Source organism: Phlebotomus papatasi, chromosome 1, assembly GCF_024763615.1.
Source record: "Phlebotomus papatasi isolate M1 chromosome 1, Ppap_2.1, whole genome shotgun sequence".
Lineage (NCBI taxonomy): Eukaryota > Metazoa > Arthropoda > Insecta > Diptera > Psychodidae > Phlebotomus > Phlebotomus papatasi.
In genome coordinates this window covers 90,781,185-90,804,883 of record NC_077222.1, presented here as the reverse complement: position 1 = coordinate 90,804,883, position 23,699 = coordinate 90,781,185, and the positions used below count along the sequence as shown (strand labels likewise).

The window sequence follows — 23,699 nt, the reverse complement described above, 5'->3', positions numbered from 1 at the left end:
ACCAGTGATAAACCCAGATAAGCTTATGGTAGCTGAGATTCTTTACAGACAAGTTGGAAGGCTTACAACTCGGAATACGTGAAAATTCGATTGTGAGTCGAATTTTGGGGGTATTGGCTTCAGTTCAGCACACCTTTTAGATCAGGAAAATTTCATAAAATAATATTTTCACATCCTTTTCTTTCTCGCACGTTTTGCATATGTTATCTCATTCTTTCGCACTCCAAATTCGATTGGACTAAATTGAATTTGGAGTGATGTTTAAAAGAAGAAGAAGAGTGCTAATGGCGCTGGAACACCTTTTCAATTTAGTCAATTTCAATCGATTAAAATTTTACCTCTTACTCTTTTAAATTGAAATTAGATACAGTTGTCTCTTTCTGTCAAATACAATTTGAAATTTCATTTTCAATTTCAATTTGGATTTGCATTTAAAAGAGAGAAATCTTACATCTAATTTCAATTTAAAAAAAAGTAATAGGTAAAATTTCAATCGATTGGATTTTACTAAATTGAAAAGGTGTGTCAGCGCCATAAAGAATAAGACAGACATTTGGAAAATGTCTGAGAAAGAAAGGGATTCCAATTTCAACTTCATGAAATTTTCCTGATTTTAAAGGTGTAGGGGAAAGTACTCTCCCTTCGAACGTCCATGCCTTCGAATAATGTGAATTTCTTTTATCTTCCATAAGCCATTTATACATAATTATCATGTAATTATCAATAATTGACGATAAGCTAACTAATAATTAATAGAAATGTGTAAGTCTTTTAGGAAAAATAAAAGAAAATCTACATTATTCGAAGGCATGAACGTTCGAATGGAGAGTACTTTCCCCTACCGGAGCCGTAAATAATCGTGTCGAGCAAATATAATCCCTTTTTTCCGTCAAGAGCAGTTTGCTCGATACGATTCTTTACCCTCAAAATTCAACTCACAATTAATTTGGCACGTATTCCGAGTTGCAACGACTTCGAGGTTGCTATAAAGAATCTCAGCTACCATAAGCTTATCTGGGCTTATCACTGGTCATTTTATATTTAACAGGAAAAATATTGTTTCATTTCTTACTTTAGTAATTCTTACTTTAGTATTTTTATATAATTTAAACCAATAATTAAGTTGGATAGCAAAATATTTAAGGACCGTTTTTATGGTTCTTTGGTTTGTGTCTCGGCTCACTGGTTTATACATTTGATAGACAATATATTAAAATCATGCTTAATTTTGGAAATTTAACTTTTATTCCTTCCCGTATCGAGAGATTAATAGACTCTATCTTGTGTAATATTGTTTAACCAAGTCTGTATACTTCTGAAGAATATAAAAACTTTTAGAAATTTGTTTACTTGCCTGAATTACAAGACTTTCCCGATCACGTATACACAGCATCTCTTGGAAATATGCTTCTCTTGTAATTTATTTTCTTAGCCAAATTACAAACTTCCGAACAAGAGTGTTGAACTGAAAAAAAATCTTTTATCACTTCCTTCATTACCATTTGTTGTATTTTTTCTAAGAGAGCGCTTAGCTGCAAAAGTCAAACAAACTCTCCTTTATTAGCTCAGTTTTATATTCCATGAATATTTTTCGTTGGATTAACGTTGATATTTTAGGTTGTGGTGTGTATGTGGAAATTCTCCCTCTAATCTGGATGGAATTTGTCCACCTTGGAAAATTTTTCGACAGTCATCGAAATTAATAAAGCATGACGATTTGAAAGTTGTAAAAAGCCCAGTGATAATTTTGTCTGATGAATTAATCATCTTGATAAAGATATTTAAATAGTGATTACGCATTATTGAGTAAAGTTTATTGATTTGTTATGGGGAATAATGTTTGCAGACAAGTATTCTGCTGGATGGATCGCTGGCACGGATTGACAATGGAGGATATTCGTGCCATTGAGGATAAAACCAAAGAGGAACTGGACAAACAGCGTCACCTTGGGGAAGTTCGGGGCATGAAAGCTGAGACAGATTAAACGGTCGCAGCCCATTGTACAGAAGAAGGAAATTCGGTGAGATGATTAACAAATTTCCATAGTAAAAAAAAAATGAGAAAAAAAACAAAAAGAAAACAATCTTGCTGCAAAATTAATGGAGAATTCAAATTAAATGAAAAAAAAATTGTATTAACATTTAACACAACAAAATGAGAAGAAAAACTATAATTGTTAATTAGTTCTACAGGCTGATAGATGAAAAGAAAAATAATAATTAAACTATAATATTGAAATCTTGAAAGATACAAGATTAGTTCAGTGACAAATTTCGGGAGAGTCAGAAAGAATGAACAAAGTTTTTTTTGTTGTTTTCTTGAGAAAAGCTCTACTATTTTTTCCTTCTTTTCACGTCCTCAATTCTTTTTTTTTCGGAGAAAGAAAAACCTTGGTTTTCAGTTTCCAGAACCAATATTTAATAGACTAAAATAAACACTACAAAATAGTCAGAGAGGGAAAATCTTGCAGTAAATTAAAGAAAAAAAAATAATAATGCGTGTTTAGAGCAGAAAATTACAGTGAAACTCAGTGAAAATCATAAATTTTTTTCTGGTAAATATAAAATAGCAATTATTGAGACAAAAAAAAAAATACGTCAAGGTAGATGGCTAATGTAACGAGAAAGTAATTATTAAAACAAAAATATATTGCATAGAACAATAATTAGAAAAAAAATGACATTTTATTGACAAATTAGTGGTGAATTTTTATGGGTTTCCTTTTTCGCTGGGAGGGGGTGAAAAGTTGGGGAGAAGATTGCACGGCAATTTTGGGGTTTCCTTGCCAAGAGTCTTTATAGAAAAAAAAATTGAACTGACTTAACTGTACTGTACATTCTTTTTTATTTCATATTTTGCATTGAGGTTATATTGGACCTTTGGTACAAGTTCCGACTATGGATAATTTTAGGCCACGCCCCTTTTAGCAGGAGTGATCACTTTGCGGTGAAAATTCTGAGTTTTCTCTTTTTAAATATTATTGAATCACCCAAGCTAAAATGAGACTTACAATTGTGCATTAGAGTGAAAAGATCACTTTATGCAGAAAATAGGCCACGCCCACTCACGCCCATTTCTTCTAGGACATGAACTCGTCCTTTGTATACCGTAGATAAGGAAGATTTTGCTCAAATAGAGCCTAGATGTTTGCAGCCCACAGATCGTACCATGCTCCCTATACAATCTATCTATATATCTTTAGTAAACTTTCTTTAAGGATGGTCTTTACTGATTGGACCGATTGGACATAACAGAGGGAGTCCCAAGATTATGCACTTTTTCGGAACTAAGAAAAAGAAAGCGAAATGGCACTGCATACAGAAATTTTGCATACCCTCAGGAGATTTCTTTTGAAAGTTATAGAAACGCCGTAAAATATCCAAAATATTGTTAGCGACAATTCTTGGGCTTTTTTCAGCGCCAACTGTTCATAAGTTACGAATTTCAAGTCGAAAGTTCATACCTTAGTTCGAAAGTTTATACCTTAGAATAATGTGAATTTTCTTTTATCCTTCGTAATAGACTTACACATTTCTATTAAATATTAGTTAGCTTATTGTCAATTATTGATAATTATGTGTAAGTGTCTTGCGAAAAATAAAAAAAAATCACATTATTCGAAGGCATGAACGTTCGACAGAAGAGCACTTTCCCCTACCGCCTCAAAAAAAATGCATACATATAGGGGTATTTCAAAAATGATTTCACAAACTAGCTCCTAATGGTAAACAAAGATGCATAAGTGTATTTGCATACAGAGAGTTCCGGCTTAAGTGAATACGGATTGAAAGAACTTGATGTAAATTGCCTACTTTTGGGAGCTCATTCATAAAAATAATTTTTGAATTGCCCCTAAATGTATGCAAATATTTTTCTCGCGGTAAATTTGAAATATATTTCTTATGAGCAATTGACGCTTAAAATATTTCGCACACATCACGGGGTTTCCGTAATTTAATCCAAAAACTTTTCCCGTGGGTATGCAATTTTACTGTGTCACTTAAGTGGATTCGTGGCGTTTTTTTTCGGTCCAGAGAATTTCTTTGAAAGCGGAACTTCCTGTAATTCTAGCATGTGCATAATTTCTTGATCCCCTGTAAATCGGATCGATTAAGACCATTCCTAATTACTGGAATTTAAGAAAAAAGGGGTGCAAATTCAATCGCATCTACGGTAGTTTAAAATGCTTTTGGATTTGTGCAATAAATAAAGTGTATTAAATAAATAAGAAAATATAATTTTTCATAATGGGAAACACTCGTTGAAAGTGTATTTCAATACCGTTTAAATTTTTTTTTCACAAATTTAATAATTCTTACGAATTACGAAAACAATAATCATGAGAATTGCTTTAGTAAGAACAACATTTTCCATTTAAAACACTAAAAATAACTTTTCATTTGAAAACTTTTGAAATGTCACGAAATTTGCCTTTAACAATCTTCACGCGCTGTGAAATTGAATGGCTTACTATCAAAAAAAGGAAGTAAAACCGCTATAGAACGTATATTTCTCACTCGATTTAATTAAAACTGGATTCGTTTGAAAGGTCTTGAAATTCTCAACAATTCTATATGAATTTAAACCGGTGATAAATCAGTAAGGTGCCGCGAAAAATGTGCTTTTTACCCCAAATTTTCCTTTCAATTTTCACAGAATATTCCATGAAAAAATCCACTACTTCTCTCAATTGCCTTAAGAGAAAGAAAATGCCTTTAAGAATAAATAATACAGAACAACGAACAGAACTTAGGAGCATTGAAATAGTACCAGCTTCTTCGTAAAAACAACCAAGAATTATTAGAAATGCAATAAAAATCGTGAATTATGGATTTGATAATTTATTCTACCGAAAGGAGTGTAATCTGAAAAGAAAGTTTTCTTTTTAGAGTTATTTGCAAAAAGTTTGTGCCAAGGAGTTTCTGTCATGGACTATTTTCAAAAGGTCTTATCAAATCTATAAATAATTTTATTTACGGATTTTTAAGACTTTTTGGGTTTATTAAATGGAATAAACTCATGATAGTAAACCTTTTCTTATCCTCCTGGAAAAGCGTTTCCATCGTTTTCTTCTGAAGGTTGGTCAGTCGTGCTAAGACGGCAGCGGACATCATCAAACCTACCTTATTGAATACTTTGCTTTCTTACTTCTGTGCTTTAAAGAGAATTTAGTTTTAAAAGCCCTGATATAGATAAATATGAAATCGATATCCCTCTCGTTCGTTTTAAATAAAAGTTGCATGGGGGGCGTGGTTTAAATTTTATCAGTGGCTAATGTTTAAACTCAATCAGCTAAAGAAACTTTACTCAAATATGGCACAGTTACAAAGAAAAATAAACTTTAAGAAAAAGAATTTAAGAAATATTTACTTCAGTTGGTCATAATTCTATAAAGAGGTACGTCCTAAAATATTTATGGGCGGGGCTTAAATAAGAGCTTCAATACTATTTTTCTACAAATGGTGTAGTAACAGGAAATCTTCAAAATCTAGGAATTATATACAGATAGGGGCTTCTCCGGTGATGGCCAGTGAAGTCACCTTACAAAGGGAAATACTTCTTCAATCTTGCCCAGAGCTTTCGGTCTTTTGGTAAAATTGAAGAAGGGTTTTTCTTTCTGAGGTGACTTGAAATCCACTGGTCATCACCGGAAAATCACCTATCTGTACGCACTACGCCAGTACTTCATCTAATTTGGAAATATTTACTACCATTTGCCACAGTTCTTTAAAGAGGCGTGTCCTAAAATATTTTTGAGCGTGGCCTATGCAGAAGCTCAGTACTATTTTACTGTCAATGACGAAGTTACAAGAAATCTTCAAAATTTAGAAAATATTTGCAGATAGGGTACTCTTTAGTGATGGCCAGTGGATTTCAAGTCACCACAAAGAAAATCACTTCTTCAATCTTGCCCAGAGCTTTCGGTCCTGGGGCAAGATTAAAGAACTGTTTTTCATTGTAAGGTGACTTGAAATCCACATCTTCACCGTTGAGTTCCCTATCTATACGCACTACGCCAGCCCTTGATCCAATTTGGAAATACTTACTTCCATTTGTCACAATTCTCTAAAGAGGCGTGTCCTAAAATATTGATGGGCTGGGCTTCTGTAGGAACTTCAATACAATTTTACTGCAAATGGCGTAGTAACAAAAAATCTTTATAAACTTAAATATTTTCTTTCATTTGTCATAATTCCCTGAAGAGGCGTGTCCTAAAGTATTAATGGGCGGGGCTTCTGTAGGAACTTCAATACTACTTTTCTGCAAATGGCGTAGTAAAAAAATCTTAATAAAATTAAATATTTTCTTCCATTTGTCACAATTATCTAAAGGGGCGTGTCCTAAAGTATCGATGGGCGGGGCTTCTGTCGAAATTTCAATACTATTTTACTGCAAATGGTATAGCAACAAAATATCTTTAAAAAAACACGAAATGTTTTCCATCATTTGTCATATTTCTCTAAAGAGACGTGTCTTAAAAGATTTTTGGGCGGGGCTTATACCGAAGGTTCAATACTATTTTTTTTTTTTTTTGCAAAATATGGAATTTAAAGGAGTTGCAGTAAAGCGTACGAGTCGCAAGATACTAACATTAATCAAGCAAAGAAAAAATAAGTCTTCTTTTTCGTCATCGAGAAACCACCTAAATGCATTTCAGAACTAACAAAAAAAATATTAACAGAAACTATTTTAGAGTGAATGAAAAAAATACCACAGAGCACAGCTAATTTCTATGAAAAAAAAATATAAACTATAATTTAGAAAATTGTATTTAAAAAGAAAAGAAAAATATTTGCGATAAAAAATCCTTCCTGATTCGTATTTAGATATTTTCACGTAAACTTCACAGGAGAAAGAAAAATTATTCAGCAGAAGAGCGTCATTTTTCCAGCAATAGTGTGAAATATTTAATGTGGATAATAATGGTTATATTAAAGAGGTTTTAAAGATAGTAGAAAAAAAACATGATTAGTAAATACAATGAATTCTCTGGTGTTACAGAGGAAAATAACAGAGAGGATAATAGGAGAAAAAAAACTATTCTTGATTTAAGTCAATAGCATTAGTAGGAATTATTTTTATTGAAAAAAAAAGTGGGAGAAACTATGTTTATTTCAAAAGAAAAAAACAGAGAATATGGGCGTATGGAAGTGTGAGAATGATTCTTGTTGTAATTCCTAAAATATTTTCTTCTTTAAGCTTAGCAATTCTTTCAATTAAAAGGGGATTTTTTGTCCTCTCGCACCTTCATTTTGATCTGGAATTTGAATTAATAATAAACCCTCCAATTTATTGGGTGGTCCCTTTTACTATATATTTTTCCCCTGGTGATTGAAAATGGGAGTAATAGAACAGCAGGTGGAACATGTTTAGCAAAATTAGAAAATTTTCTTTATTCGCCCTCTTCAAAAAAAGAAAGAAAAATAAAAGTTCACAAAACACGCAAAGACAAACCAGAGGTGAGATGTCTGAGAGAGAAGTCCAGATATTTGAGACAAAAGAAAATATTAAAAAAAAAAAAAAAATTAAACTAATCAATTAAAACTTGTTCAGTATGTGTATAAAAAACAAATAAATTATTGAAGGTGAATAAAAGAGGGTTGTTTTGCTTAATTCCTTCACAATTTTTTTTATTTCAATAACCTTTGTGCTACGGCTTGACAATGTTCTTCTTGTAAACATTTCTTTCTGCGATATTTGGTATGAAAAAGTTATTTCTATCTTTATTCTATTTACAGTTCGTAATGTAACTTTTTCTGCAAAGTTTTCAAGTGCCATCGACTTATTTAGTGCAATTTCTGAACAGTGAACTAATTTAGTCATTTTTTGATTCTTGAAATGGAATTTTCTAATAACACATCGAAAAACCACAGAATTCGGAGTTTCGAAATGAAGAGGTTATGTTGAATATAACCTGAAAAAAAGAGCATTTTCCAGTAACCTCTAAAAATACGCTGCAATTGCATATGGCATTCGAGTAAAACAATTTTGTTGGTGCTGACAAATACACAAAACCCATCCTTAAATATTTTATTAATTTATTAATGGACCTCATTATCTAATTTTCTCGAGGAGTCCGGAAATTGTCGGTAATCGGAATCGATTTTTTTCGACGATTTGGAATTCCCCATCGAGATAATTAATTTCACATCAGTATCTCTTTATAAGAGAAAGTACACGGTAAAAACTTTTAGACACTGACCAAAATATTGGAACAAGTTTTCCTTGGAACACATTTTTTTAGAATCAATTTGTACCTAGAGAAGATATTTGTTTGTTCCAAAAGGTTTTCTTTACAGTTTCGTTACAAAATACAGTTACAATTTTGTTAGAGTTTTCTTTTGGAACCGTTTTGATACAGTGGAATGTCTATAAATTTGAGTTGATTTCGTTTTATACAAATTTGTTCCCGAAATTTGGAACAGAATTTGTTGCACTCGACTGTTTTGTTCCCACTGTCAGGAACTAATTCGTACATATTTTTTATAACAATATTATTCCTACATCTGTAACATATTTGTTCCAAAAATTTTCGGTTTCCGTGGACGAGGTAATTTTTGGAACCAAATTTTTACTCATATGGGGAATCTTTTTGTTCCCATTGTCGGGAACAAATCCGTGTAAGTGATTTCGTCTTACAGTTAAGGCCTATACTTCAGTCGAGATGGATTTCGGTGGCGAAAGTTCATAAGGAACATCAAATAAGAATCAACTTAAGAGTGTTTTATACAAACGCGTGCATGACGAAATCATATGCGAGTGCTGGCAGGAGAGGAAGGGAATCTCGAATTAAGAAAGTAAAACCATGTAGCACGAAAATTGCCACAGATTTGGCATCCTCTTCACTTCGGTGACGAGTGACTGAGTGTGAGAGGAGGGAAACGATTTTATACTAGACGAGAGTTATTTTTTGGAACAAATTCGTTACTAATATTGGGTATCTCTTTGTTCCTCCTAGAAGGTACAAATTTGTTCCAAAAATTATCGTGTCCGTGGACGAGCTACAATTTGGAACAAATTCGTTACTAATATTGGGTATCTTTTTGAGTCTCATGAAATGAACAAGATTATGCCAAAAATTATGGGGTCCGTGGACGAGCTAATTTTTGGAACAAATACGTGCCGAAATTTTTTACCGTGTATGCTCCCTTCGAACGTTCATGCCTTCGAATATTGTGAATTTCTTTTATTTTTTCTGAGAGACTTTTGGCTCCTACACACTAGAAAAATTTATGCACTGAGAAAAAAAGAGGGTGCGATTAACATTTTTTCCTCATAACTTTAACACTTTTTAGGTGTAAAAATATATCAACATTTTTTAATGTTAATTTTACACCTTTTTGAGGGTAAAATTAACCGCCGGTAAAATTAAAATTAAAGAAATTTGCTCATAGTTTTTAAACTATTTCATCATTTTTTAATCAAAAATATCTAAGCTCAGGAATTAATTGAGGTCCTACAAAAAAATATTTTACATTTGGACATCCTTATAGTTTGTAATCATTCACAAGAATTGAATTTTTCTCAGTTCTGAATAATTAAAAAAAAAACATTGTTTTTCACTGAATATTCATATATGTTGCTTTGGGTACTCAGAGTCCCAAAAGAGACGAAAGAGTTAAAATGCAAAACATCATCCTGATTAAATAACCAAAGTATGAGGTTCATAATATTAAAGTCATTTTTGAACTGATAATAATATTCTTTTGAAAAGCAGAAAAGCTGAAAGAAGTAAAATGTGGTCTAACAAGTGAAACATACTAAATTTTACTATCAATTTTTAAAATTACTAAAGTCAATATAGTTCAGATGTAAAGGCAACTTTGCTTTACACTTCAAATATTCATCTCAAAATTATCGATTTTTTTGTTGAAAATGGAGATACTTTTAAAAGAAAAAGTAAATGAATGATTGAGGTTATATTCGGAACCGCTTTCTGATTAACAGATAACCTCTTAAGTAAATAATATCTGGAATTTCTGAAAGTTCTACGTGGGTAATTAAAAGAAAATTAATTTAATAAAACACTTGAAAAACATTTACCATTGAAAAAAATGTAGTCAAGGTAAATGTCCTAATTCAAAACCATTTCCAGACGCTTTAACTTTGACAGAAGGTTCAGCATAAGTTCAATTTTTTTCTGAGGAGAATTACATAAATTTGCTTCTTAACTCTTCTAGAATGTGTTCTGTTTAATGAAAATTCATTGGAATTTGAAAACTTCTTAAATACAAGAAAAATACACGAGTGCAAAATGCTTCTATTGGAAACAAATTAATCCAAATGGAGACAAGGGAAAGTTTCTAATTGGAGACAAACAGTCTAAGTGAAACCGCGACGGAAAACTTCCAAAACCCTGTTCAGTTGCTCTTGAGTGTAGGATTTGTTCTTATTTCTAGTCTTTTCTCCTTTCCCATCGAATATAATAACAAAATCCCTTTAAAAAAAATCACTTTTCCGGTGTTTCCATTTGAACCATTTGCAGACACTTCAGAAAAACCCTTTTTGTTCACGAAATAGGTAATTATTTCATTTGAAAACCCCACGCACTGTTAACAATAAAAATTAATACATAATTTCACAAATTTTGCCATAAATATTACATAAATTTAAAAAAACGAATAAAGAACAATCACATTTTTGTTTTTCATTAGAAAACATATGGTCGATCCATGAAAAATTCGATGGTGAAAAGGTACACTTTTAATTTTTCTGAAAAATTAACAAATTAAAATTTGTGAATATGAATAGATTTTCTCTTTATTTGGAGCAAAATTAACTAAATAATGAAACTGTGCTATAGAAAATATATAAATATAATAATTTAGTACTGTATTTGTCATGAAAACAATGACGTTTCCATTTGGAATAGCTAAAAATTTCCATTTAGAACAGATTTTGAATTAGCTTAATTTACCCTACACTGAGAGAAATCCGAAAAAGTTAAAATAAGATTCCGGAATTGTTAATTTTACCCTGCAGTATTGATCCGAAATCTGTGTAAATATTATGCTTTTTAGGTGTATTATGGGTTAAAGTTACCCTTTTTTCATGTTGATTTTACCTTCAAAAGCTGTAAAATTAACATTAAAAAATGTTGATATATTTTTACACCTAAAAAGTGTTAAAGTTATGACGAAAAAAATTTAATCGTAGCCTCTTTTTTTCTCAGTGTAGAGTAACGTTTTTGTTCATTTCTTCAGTGGTAAACTTGTCACATTAATCTCGTATTTTATTGCAGAAATTTTCAACATTGATAATAATTGTTAAATTTTATTTTGGGGTTTTTTTCTAACATAACCTCATTTTCTAATTTTTCAACTTAAGATATTTTAGTTGCAGAAATGCTGTTCTTTAATTTTCAAATGTGTTATTAGAAAATATGTTCCTTTAAGTTGTTCAAAAATTTATTTTATTAATTTTCATTTGAACCACAATTGTCATTTTAGTTCACCATTGGCCTCCAAGACGCATAACATTCCTAATTTTGATTTCAGCGCCACTAGTGGAGGTCAAATGTACTTTAAATGTTCTGAAAAGTTAAATTTTCATTAAATTTAAATTAACCACGATTAATTGAAAGGACATGGACCATTGAGTAACGTTTTTTCAATCATGTTTTTTTAATCCTATGAAAATGTATTACTATAAATTTTCTTATGATATTTTCACGTATCTGAATTTCCTTTTTAAGTCTTTAAAGTCAGTTGAACATCGACTAAAGATATTTTTTTGTTCACATTCCCAATTATCAATTCTTCAAACGGCAAAGTTTTTTTTTAATAAAATTGTACCCAAAACAAAGTCCTTTGGGACATATCTCAACAGCATACAAATTAGGGCATTTCCGGGTGCGGTACCCTGAAAAAAGCTAAAATCTCAGCATTATTGGACGGTCTGCAATGGGGTGGTCCGTCTTTTGGGGCTCCTCTGGCAATCAGAGAATCCCTGAGGCGTTGCATGGCTTCCAAATTGCGGTCACTTGCTTCCTTGAGATTCACAATTGGAGCTGGATAGTTCACTCCAATGATGCACTTGAGTTTCTCTTGCAATTCCATGGGCATCTTCCAGGGCTCATGGATAAATTCCTGAGGTAGATTTTTTAGTTCAGGAATGTATCTTTTTACGTATTCTCCGGTGGGATCCAGTCGATTGGCCATGGCAACTGGACAGCAGCACTTTGAAGTGTCCAAGAGTTGTTCAAAAGCCGACGAAGATACCCACATCCAATTTCCAGCACAAACAGACCAATCGGCATCCAAAAGGTACTTCAGAAAGTGCTCTAGACCAACTTCCCAACTGATCCAGAGAACGCCTCTGGTCAGAAATCCTGCCACAGTGTTCCGTAGGGTATGATGAAGCCATCCTTCGGCCAGAAGTTGTCTCATAGCTGCATCGACAAGAGGGAATCCTGTAAGTCCCTTCTTCCAGGCTTCAATCGTTGCTGCGTTGGGATTCTTCTCCCAAGGGATGTTCAAGCAAATAATATTCTCTTTCATCTGAGCGTATTTGGGATTTTTCACACTCATCGTGTAAAAATATTCTCTCCAAATCAATTGGCTGGTAATATGAGGAGCTTCGCCAAGATTAGCTCCTGGATTCGTGGAATTGAACAAATCATGCAAATCCCAGTAAAATCTACGCACAGAGAGGCAGCCGAAGCGCAAGTAAGCACTTAGGGAAGATGGAGGACCCAGGAGATCCGGAGAAGCCTGATTGGGCAAGTAAATGCCCTTCTGAAAAGCCTCAGCTTCTACATTCAGGCGATCTTTGAGCTTCTGCAGAGCTTGAGTCTCTCCACCAATCCATTCGAGATGTTTGAGAGACCTTTCCGGTTCAGGGAATACTCCAAAATCCTCAGGATGAGGAATAGTTTCCCAGAGATTCAGTTCTGTTGCCAGATTGGACGGGATTTGCGGAAAACGCACATTAGTCCAGTCAGGATTGGGTACCGGACGAAGAGGTTTTCCCACAACATCAGAAATGTACTGGAAAATTAAATGTGATTTTCTCATCATATTTCTCTGCTATCTTTCCATGCTTCTCAGTCTAATTATAGCTCTTCACATTGAACCAAGGGGCAGACAAGTGGCTTTTTTGTTTACTGATTTTATGCAAAAGAGGCATAATTTGCATTGATTTTTACTAATTTAGCATCAAACTTCAGAAAAGTTCATAAATATCGGCAATTGGTATTGATTTTTATGAGAAACCGGCGTTGATCTTTATAGCAATTGGAGTCGATTTTTGCAAAATACTGAGCAACGATGCCGATATTTTTATAAATTGTTAGCGATCTATGTCGGTTTTACAAAGATTGACGATCAAGGATCCTTATAAAATGATTGCTGATAAACGTTGAAATTTTTTAACATTTGAAAAATAGCATCAATCTTCACTAAAGATCGGCTTCACGGCAGCGATCGTTTTGAAGATTTATCAGTGGTGTCGATCATTACAATATTAGCGATTAACAATATTTCTATAAAAGATTGTCGATGAGCGTCGACATTTACGAAAGGTTGCAAATCGGTATCAATCTTAGCTAAAGATCATTTGAGGCGCTCGGAGCAAAAAAAACTCTAAGTGGTATGCATTTCCCTATTAAAATAGCGTTTTTTTGCTCTGAGCTCCTAATTTGATCGACAGCGATCTTTTTGAAGATTTACTATCGTATCAATCTTTACAAATATTGACGATCAACAAAAGATTAAAAATCGGAATATTCTTAAATGAAGATCGGCTGACAAGGCAGCGATCCTTTTGAAAATTCCCCATCAGTGTCGATCTTTACAAATATTGGCGATCTACGATATACAAAAGTTTGTCGATAAGTGTCGTTATTTACGATATTTACGGAAGGTTGCAAATCGGAATCAATCTTCACTGAAGATCAGCTCATCGGCAGCGATCGTTTTGAAAATTCACTATCAGTGTCGATCTTTACAAATATTAGGGCCTTGACAGACTTGAGAATTAGCCGAGAGATGGCTTAGCGCAAGCCCGTGGCAAGTTGACTTTTTTATATGGAGCTATTTGAAGCCAATTCCCTAAATTGATCTCGGACTCAGCTCACGTTGCTCCGAGGAAAAAATGTATTTAAACAAAAATTTAGTATATTTACGAAAAAACCTCTCACTTTTTAAATATTTAGCGTAACGGTCGCGAGTGCAAAAAAATCCCATATAAATTTATATCGAAATATGAGAAAGTGGCTTCAAATTTCAGGTAACTTGCCAGGAGCTAGGCTTAGAGTAATTATATTCGACATAATGGATAAACTTCATTTCTATCATTTTCCGCTAACTCATCTGTCGGCTTAATTTGTAAGTGTATCTAGGGCATTGGAGCTCAATGATTAATGATTTAGCATTAATCTTTACTAACGATCGGCTGATCGGCGAGGATCTTTTTGTAGAATTTGAAGAAGAGATTTTACAAAAGGTAGTAAATCGGCATCAATCCTCACTAAAGATCTGCTGATGAGCGAAAATCTTTTTGAAGTTTTACCATTGATGTCTCTCTTTACAAGTATTGTCAATTAGCAATCTTTATAGAAAAGATTGTCGATAAGCGTGTCGATATTTACAATATTTACAAAAGATAGTAAATTGGCATCAAACTTCACTAAAGATCGGCTGATCGACAGCGATCGTTTTGAAGATTTATCAATGGTGTCGATCATTAAAATATTGGCGATCACCCAAGAAACAATTTTTTCTCAATATAGTCTTGTAGAATTCCCCAAGTAAGACATTATAGAACCAAAAATCTTTTTATTTGCTTATAACGCTCTTGGTTCCATCACTAAGATTACTATAAGTAAAGTGGCGCACTCTTAAGGATCTTAAGAGCTTCTATTTCAACAGAAAATTCTCACTTTAAGTCTTTTAAAAGTGCACTAAAAGATTTGTTTAATACTTGTTTCTATAAGGCAGCTATTTTGCTTCTTGGGCAACGACCTTTAAACAAAAGATTGTCGATAAACGTCGTTATTTATAATATTTACGAAAGGTTGCAAATCAGAATCGATCTTCACTAAAGATCGGTTGATCGACAGTGATCAGTTTGGAGATTTACCACTGGTGTCGATCTTTACAAATATTTGCGCTAAATGATCTTTATACCAAGAATTGTCGATAAACGTCGATATTTACAATATTTACAAAAGGTTTTAAATCTGCATCAATCTTCTCTAAAGATCGGTAGATCGGCAGATCAGCAAAAATTTTTCTAAAGATTCACCATTGTTAGCGATTTTTACAAACACTGAGAAAAAACGAGAGTGCGAATAACTTTTTTTCCTCATAACGTTTAACACTTTTTAGGTGTAAAAATATATCAACATTTTTTATTGTTAATTTTACACCTTTTTAAGGGTAAAATTAACATGAAAAAGGGTAATTTTAACCCCCAATACACCTAAAAAGCATAATATTTACACCGATTTCGGATCGAAACTGCAGGGTAAAATAAACATTTCCGGTATGTTATTTTAACTTTTTCAGATTTCTCTCAGTGAAGATTGACGATCAACGACCTTTAAAAAGAGATTGGTGATCTGCGTAAATTTTCACTTAACCCACTAACGGGTAAGACCGCCTCCAGGCGGTCTTCACAAAAATCACATTTACAGCGACAATAAAGGTTTTATTTATTTAAAAGTGTTATACTGTCCTCGGTAAGAGTCTTATAATCATCTCTTGAAAGTTTGAACTCATTTTGACTCTTCGTTTTGTTGCTATTCCCAGTTTTGTGTGACAAGTCAGACAAAAAGCAACAAAAAATATTAATGCAAAAAAACTCATTTCCAATTTCATTCTACTTTGTATATTTTATTTAAAAAAATGAAAAAAAACTAAAAATGTTAATTTTAGAAGCAAAGAGTTTCAAAAAAATTTTATATTTTCTCACCTAGCGCCTAAACTAAAAAAGATAATGAAGAATGGATGTTTTTTTTGACTTTATTGGATCATAATTATCCTAGAAAACATTGTTTTAGAACTTTTTTCGCATATTAAAGAAAACACCGTTAGAGGGTTAAGTAAATTATCAATGGGCATTTATTACTATTCAATGTTCATTACAAAGATTTGCAAAATATCGGCGAGCGTATTTTTAGAAAAGATTACTAATTGGTGTCGATCTTGACAAAAAATTGACGATCGGCATTGATCCTTATGAATGATCGACGATCGGCGCCAATTAAAAAAAAGAGCGATAAATTGTCGATTTTTGCAAGAGATTAGCGATCTACATTGAATTTCTTAAAGATTGATGTCTTTAAAGTAACTTTGTGATCATCATTATTGTCTCATAAAATCGGCGTAATTTTGCCAGAAAAAAGATCAAGAATTCAACGATTGAATGAACCGTGAGGAGCACAGTTGTCAGCCCCTTGTCTACCGCCTATTTCCTATTCAATTGCATTCTCAATATCAAAGGTAAAAAAAAAATCAAAAGCTCACCATAAACATTTTGAAGGTAAGTGGAGGGACTCCACCGTTGGCTTGAATGACATCCTGAGGCGTCCAGAGTGTATGGGAGACTCTCTCATTGCATATTATCCCCAAATCCTGGCACATTTTGGCCACTTTCTGATCTCGATCCTTCCAAATGGGCTCACAATCCTGCTCGAAGCTTATCATTGCGATTCCCAGTTCCTCATGAAGCTTCCTGAAGATGCTACTGGGGTCCCCTTTGAACAAAAGAAGTCTTCCACCGAGCTTCCTAAAACCCTCGTCGAGATCCGAGAGGGATTGCAATAAAAAAGCCATTCTATTGTAACCCACGAGTGATGTTCCTATGAAAGTGGAAAAGCACGTTTAATGACACGTGAGAAGGAAATTAAGCGGATGATGGGGATAATTACCCGCAGTTTCACCATCGAAAATGAAGATGGGAAGGAGTTGTATTCCTTTGTTGTTCTCCTCCTCTTCTTGGAACGGTTGAATGGCATCAAGAAGCGCGGGATTGTCGTGAAAACGCAATCCATGTCGGAACCATAAGATTCGCGGTCTTCCCATGATTCCGGTCTAATTGCAACTGATTCAAGTGCTTGGATTATTGAAGCTGTTAAAGTGCTTAGACGCCCAAATGTATGCCAGGTTTTCATGTGCGCGAATCTCCCGCCAAAAATGTGCAAGAATTCCTACACTGATAGACAATGTTTGTTGAAATAGCAGAGAAATTTGTAAAATAAATTGAGTGGTTTACCATAAATTCTTGAGAAGTCAAATGAGCTGAAAAATGGGACGGAAATTCTTGAGAGAGAGGCTCCGAGAGTTCCCTCAGAAGTCCTCATGGAAATTCTCAGCGGTGTTGATCATCTTCGATGCGAGAAAAACACCAGCTTGGGCCAGAACTTCCTCAATGGACAATTTAGCATCACGATTGGCATCTGCGAGACTGAAAAGGGTGGCAGCTTCCTGAAGGGAATGCCGAGGATGTCGAGGATCGATGTATGATAGCAATTCTCCGCGATCTGCTTTCCCATCGTTGTTCTTGTCGATCAATCTCCGGAATTCTTCCTTTTTCTCCGTCACACTTTTTCGGTGAGACGCTGAATTGGCCACTTTGGCATCCTCCTCATCGTCAGGATTCGAACTAAATTCCTCCATTGTGAGGATATCATCACCATCGAGATCAAATTGTCGTAGCAAATCATCCACGAGGCTCAATAAATTTGCAGCACTGGATTCTGGATGGCGAAATGCCAGGAATTCATCCAAAGTTAGACTGAAAGGATCTGTCCTTGCAGCCTCTAGCCACAGTGCTTTATCTCTCATTATGGTCTCTTTGGTCTTCCTGTCCAATCCCACATGCTTTTGCTCACTGTGTGAACCTATGTAGTCCTCATCTAGTCCATGATCTTTCAGGAAATGTGCATGATATTCCTCCCATGTCACTAACCCATCTCTCGGGGATACATCAATCTCAGCAAATGCAAAAGGATTAGCCCTAACAGCAGCCTGGATATGTTCTCTAACTCGTCCATTGATAAATTTTGCTAGCTCCTGAATATTCAGAAAGCCATCTGAATCCAAATCAGCCTTGCGAAAAGTGGACCTCAGGAGATTTGTGCCATCTGTATCAGCACTGGCGAGAATCACAGTCTCTGGAGACTTGCCAACAGTCGACAAGTAATCTGGAGTTGTATCTTCGGGACGCTTCCGAAGTGGGAAGGAAAGATTGAGCACCACAATGATAAAGATTGCATAGAAAATGAAGGGTACAAGAATTGCTGACCATCGGGGCATTCGACACCGTCGCAGCATTCTCAGTATCCCCATGATTGCTCTGGATACACACAAAAGTCCTGCAAGAGTTTCGCAGCAAATGCAATTTTTATTCAATTTTATTCATAGATTTATGAGTGTTCATATTGCATTTAAAATGCAATTAACTTCAGGAAATATGGAATATGTCTATAAATTCTTATATAAAATGATTTGTTTCCAATATAAATGCAACATCCCTGAATATAAATCAAATAAATGGGTATATCGTAAAAGAGAAATTACAATACAAATCATATTATAAAGTTCAAATTTAGTGAATACAATATTTAGCTTTTTTTCTAGGATTTTCCAAAGTTTAATGTTCATCAAACATTTATTTAGTTTTATTCATTTTAAATTAAACCACTAAACATTTTACGTGGCATCGAATGTGTCAATAATATAATTAGAGAGAGAAATATTTAGTTGAATCAATAATTACTAAATTTCCGTGATATAAAATATTTAGTTTCCAATCACTAACGATAAAACGTCTATTGGACTAGATTAACCCTTTAAGGACGATTGGAACACCGGTGTCCCATAAAGAAAATAATTTTTCCTGACTACCTAAAGTTATTTTTTTCTTATGTTTGTACATAATTGCAAAGTAGAAGGTTGAGGGAATCTAGGGTATTTTTTGGAAGTCTCCAGCTATTTGCTCTATAGTAAATTTTTAAGCTCAAAAATTACGAATTTTTAAATTCTCATAATGAAAATTAATTTTAAATATTTTTTATACTTCCAATTTTTTTAAGCAAAACCTTTTTGGGAAAAGAAACTGCAATACTGAAACATAATATTTTTCATTAGACTGAAAATTATCATTCATTAGTATTGTCAGAAAAATTACTTAAATTTTTGGGCTATTTTTGTCCCTATCGTTCATAGAGCCCAAATCAGACTCTGTTGGCTTTTCGAAGGCCAGATATAAGACCTCTTACTGGTTTTGTTCATTGGTTTCATTTTTATTGCTGATTTTCTGTCCGCGAAAACTGTCTCGTCGTTAAAGGGTTAAGCAAATGGCCAAGAGTTGCATCGTCAATTTTTCTAATTTACGTGATGTTTCCCCTGTTTTCTGTTGTTACATAATTATTCCTCATTTTTTTTACGACTAAGGCATATTTTAAGAATCCAATAAATGATTCCAGAAGGCAATTAGGGCAAATTCCGGCCAGCTTGCAATTTCGGCCACCTTTTTTGTTCCTCGAATTTCCATGAATTTTTAGTTTTTACATACTCTTGAGATTATACAATGCAAAAGAATAACAAAAAATGTAATTTCGACAAACAAGATGACGTGAAAAAGGCATTGTAAGAATTCCTGAAGGGCAAGGAACGATGAGAATGAAAGTGGCCGAAATAGGGCACCAAAGCTATGTCTACATTTTTATTCATTTTAAAATGTATTAAGAATGATTTTAGAGTAAATAAAGACGATAAACTGTCTACAAGGTTCTAAGCAACACTCTTTCAGAAGAAGAAGGAATAAAAAAAATCAATTTCTATTTAGGATATTACATTTCAAACTTGAGACTTTGGCGCTTGCATGCAACTATGCCGAAATTAGGCACACTTACCCTAGACAGTTGAAAATGCAAAAAATGACTAAAATCTTAGAAAAAATTGCAATAGTAAACAATGAAATTTTGACACTTCTCACACAAATTTTCCCATACACAACTTTATTTCTCACACAATTTTTTACTGTGCATATTTTGTCTGAAAACTGTGTAATTTTACACGAAATATGTAAGAAAATGTACACAACTGTGTAATCATTTGCAGTTGATATAATACATTGCATTACATTACATAAAATTTGAATTACACATTTTCAGATTACACGTTTTGTTTGAAAACATATTTGTGTAAATTTACAAGAATAATCGTGGTAAAACAGCAAAACAACGATTATCATCGTGATCTTTTTTTACTGTGTGGCTTATCTCAAAATTGGATTAAATGATTTAGATGAACAGGGTGAACATTTCGTCCATAGACACCTTTCACCGAAAAAACTGCCATTTTTAATTATTTAAAGTAAAAGGTTAGGTTAAAGCACTCTAGAAAGCTTATTTTTTAACCGATTTCGTCGAATATGGGTTTATTTGAAAGGTCTTAAAATTCTAAGTCTGATCGGTAAAGCATCAATAATAGACTTTTTATGTAGGGGAGACTGGGGCAAAAAGTCACAAAACGGATATTTTATTTTTTCTACAAGCTACCCGAGCACCTCCGAAATTTCTAATTAGCGCAGTTTTATAGGAAATTTACCGCTCTACGACTCTGTGAAAGTCATTTTCTTCTCTTTTCTAAGGAAATACATTTATCGATTCGTTTTCTATAAGGTAAGGTAAAGTATCCTCTATTCGACCGCCTCTCTATTCGACCACCCTAGGTTCCTCAGGTCGACCAGACGAAATATTTGTTCAAATTATTTACATTTGCAATAATATTTGGCAAATAGTTTAACATCATAGGATCAGTTATTTCATAATTAATACAAATCAGTGAAAATATCACAGAAATTGACCATAGAACACTGAAAAAAGCACTTTTACGAAGTGTTAAAAGTATTTCTTAAATAAAAATTCGCAATTTTTCATCAATTTATAGCATTCTTATTGATATTCTTAATTGTTTTCTTAAGGAATTATTTCAATTATTATTCTTATAGATTACTTGAGAATTCAAATTTTGAGTCTAATCGCAAGTTGAGGACTTTATCTTTATTCTGTGCAAAAATTTTAGTTCTACGATTAAGTTAAACATTAAATTTAAGGTCTTAAAATTGAAAGTGCATTTCAAATATAATGTTCCTCAATTCGACCTGTCGACGAATCATAGGAAGTAGAGCTTTTTCAGTTAAATGTTTTACTACTTCTGAATAAATTCATAAAACTGAGTTTTCCTATTTTATATTAATGATTGACTTAATTTTAAGCGTTATTCATGAAGTGTTAGAAAGCCAAAGTTAAATGCATGACTTTATAGTTTTGTGTTTTATTTAATTTCTTAGAAAAAATGGGTGGTCGAGTAGAGGAACCCCAGGCGGTCGAGTAAAGGCACTCTGATATCAGAGTGGTCGAGTAGAGGAACACATCGCATTTATAAAACAGTTTAATTTTTTGTAATTTAAAATTATATTATGTCTAAATGAAGTTCACCATAAGATAGATAAGGATCTATTCTATAGTTTTAGATAAAAACCCTATCTAGAAAGACAAATTATAACTGTTTTTTCATAAGTTTTTCACAAAACACCTCCTTAAGTGGTCGACATAGGGTCCTTTACCTTAATTTTGTGACCATTCTTAAAAATCCTGGAGCAAATAGTATCAGACATGGGATATTATCACATTTTGATTTGCTGCATTACGGGCTTCCGTATATTTGAAAAAAAAAACCTAGAGGACATGAAAAATAAATATATCCTATGGTTAAAGCATAGGATATGTTCATTTTTCATTCTGAGCTCGACATATATTCATAGGAAATTTATTGCTCTACACCTCTTATAAATAGAGTTCACTCTATCTGAACGAGAAAAGCGATTTTAAAGTTGTTTTTCAAAGGCTTTTTTTGGCTATTTTTGATTATAATTACGTTGAGCCGGGGATCTCAGTGGCGCAATTGGCAAGACCGTTGGCTCTTGGGCGGTGAGATCTCTGACTTGACTCTCACAGCGTGAGTTCGAGTCCCGCTCGGTGAAAGCAACTGAATGTCTAGAAAGATATTTTCACTGTAATATAACGTAATAAAAATGGTACGCCTTTCCCCAAATAAAAACTTCAGGAGCATGGAAGAATCATTCACTACGAGGAAGGGGTTACTGGGTGGTAATCTACGATCCGCAGATTCTTCCAACACGAGGCACATTGTAATGATTACATTGTAATACTAAATAGAGTGTCTCGATACGACTAATAATAATTACGTTATACGGGCTTCAGACCTAAGGCTTAGCCATATCGCTTAACTTCTCCAATTCCTTATCAGTCCATTTTTCCGAAAATTTTCAATGACTAAGGTCCTTAGGTAAATGATCTATTAGATTTTGAAAAGGAATAAAATTGATTATTATTTGGGATTTTCAGACCTTCGGAAACTGGGCTAAACCTCTACTCTGAAAACCGCCTTAAGTCGTCTCTCGGCTTGAGTCGCGAGAGTGTCTAGGGCATTATCCACAAAATTTATTTCATCAATTCTTGGAACTTTTTAAATCTAGGAAAAATCACTTTTTTTTTAATTCATAAAACATGAAAGCCAATATTAAATTTAATTAATTGAGTTTAATACATTCATAATAATTTTTAAATAAATACCATCACGTACTTAAATTACCAATAGAATTTTTTTGACTATTAAAAAAGGATGTATAATAAATAAAGAAATCATACAATAATTTTCGATCAAGTTTAATATCCTGTTTTTTATATTTAACTCAGATTTATTAATATTATTATAATAGTATTTTTAATGCGTTTTAATTCAGACAATATATTATTTTCAGTGCACGAAAATTATTCAATCTTATCATTTATTTTTCAGCAAAGACGTATTTATTGTTTGCTCGAGTTCCTCGAGTACCTGCATTGGTGAATAATTCATTTAATTCGGAGTAGTTTTAAGCATCTTCAACATAAATTTCAACAAACTTCTCACTCATAAAATTTAGAAATTTCTCAAGATTAAAGCTGCGGAAAAGTTACGTGTATATATGGTTTCCCGATAATTTTGGAGTTCAAGTTTCTTGAATTTAATTAAAATTCAACTTGAAGGCAATATATTTTGTTCCCGAAACTTTAATTGATGTTCTTGTTCTCTATAGTAGTTGGCAGATATTGATCTCGATGCAATTTAAACTGAAAAGTGGCTCATCCGAAATTTAATTACACTTTTATCTGATTTATATCCGAATATTGCGTTTTATGATTAAATTCTTCAAATAATTAAATCACAATCAAATTTTGTGGTAAATTTTAATGGAAATTTTTTTTTTGATTATTTCACGTGGAATTCATCCCTTTTCACCTTACCCTACAGTCTGTAATCGATTTTGTTCTCACACTCCACTAAACCAATTGACAGCATTTGACTTCTCCTCCTTGCCATCGTTCTTTCTCCTGGTTCAATCGAAACTTCCTGGAAAGTGTCTTTAATGTTTCAAAACCATTCTTTTCCGTGGGATTTTCCCTTTAGAACACTTTAGAATAACTTTCAGAGACACCAAAAAACTTCCTGTTGGACGAGACTGTCCAGTGGGATACTTTCTGCAAATGCGACTGACACGATTTTTTGCAATATGAAATACCAAAGCCATTCACTCTCTTTTATCGGTTTTGACTTTCACAAAGAATTCCACGAGCGAGAGTTGGCCCCCACGGTGACACACACAGTCACCGAATGAATCC

The 23,699-nt window shown here is 33.3% G+C and overlaps 4 protein-coding genes across 8 annotated transcripts in view; 1 reads left to right on the top strand and 3 right to left on the bottom strand.

Moving 5' to 3' along the window:
• Positions 1 to 7,597, top strand: part of LOC129809688 (phosphatidylinositol transfer protein alpha isoform) — a 23,710-nt gene extending 16,113 nt beyond the window's left edge. For both annotated transcript variants that reach the window (XM_055859714.1, XM_055859713.1), the window contains exon 7: positions 1,847 to 7,597. In XM_055859714.1, coding sequence (XP_055715689.1) covers positions 1,847 to 1,985 — 139 coding nt within the window. In that variant the 3' untranslated portion in view covers positions 1,986 to 7,597. The remainder of the gene's footprint in view (positions 1 to 1,846) is intronic.
• The window catches only part of LOC129809694 (cdc42 homolog), a 155,826-nt gene that overhangs the window by 29,461 nt on the left and 102,666 nt on the right, over positions 1 to 23,699 (bottom strand). The gene's annotated exons all lie outside the window — the stretch shown is intronic.
• LOC129809664 (cryptochrome-1) lies at positions 4,933 to 23,699 on the bottom strand. 2 transcript variants are annotated; one of them, XM_055859686.1, is made up of 5 exons: positions 23,325 to 23,699; positions 17,219 to 18,320; positions 16,875 to 17,158; positions 16,471 to 16,805; positions 4,933 to 12,990 (listed from the first exon to the last, which is right to left on the bottom strand). In XM_055859686.1, the coding sequence occupies exons 3-5, from the start codon at positions 17,026 to 17,028 to the stop codon at positions 11,839 to 11,841; spliced, it is 1,641 nt and encodes a 546-aa protein (XP_055715661.1). In that variant the 5' UTR covers positions 17,029 to 17,158; positions 17,219 to 18,320; positions 23,325 to 23,699; the 3' UTR covers positions 4,933 to 11,838. The 2 variants fall into 2 exon arrangements, with proteins under 2 accessions (XP_055715661.1, XP_055715662.1); XM_055859687.1 differs by lacking the exon at positions 23,325 to 23,699 and having other exon boundaries at positions 16,875 to 17,153; positions 17,219 to 18,040.
• LOC129809455 (45 kDa calcium-binding protein) lies at positions 17,293 to 18,294 on the bottom strand. Its single transcript, XM_055859283.1, has one exon. It carries the CDS (start codon positions 18,292 to 18,294, stop codon positions 17,293 to 17,295), a length of 1,002 nt encoding a protein of 333 aa, XP_055715258.1.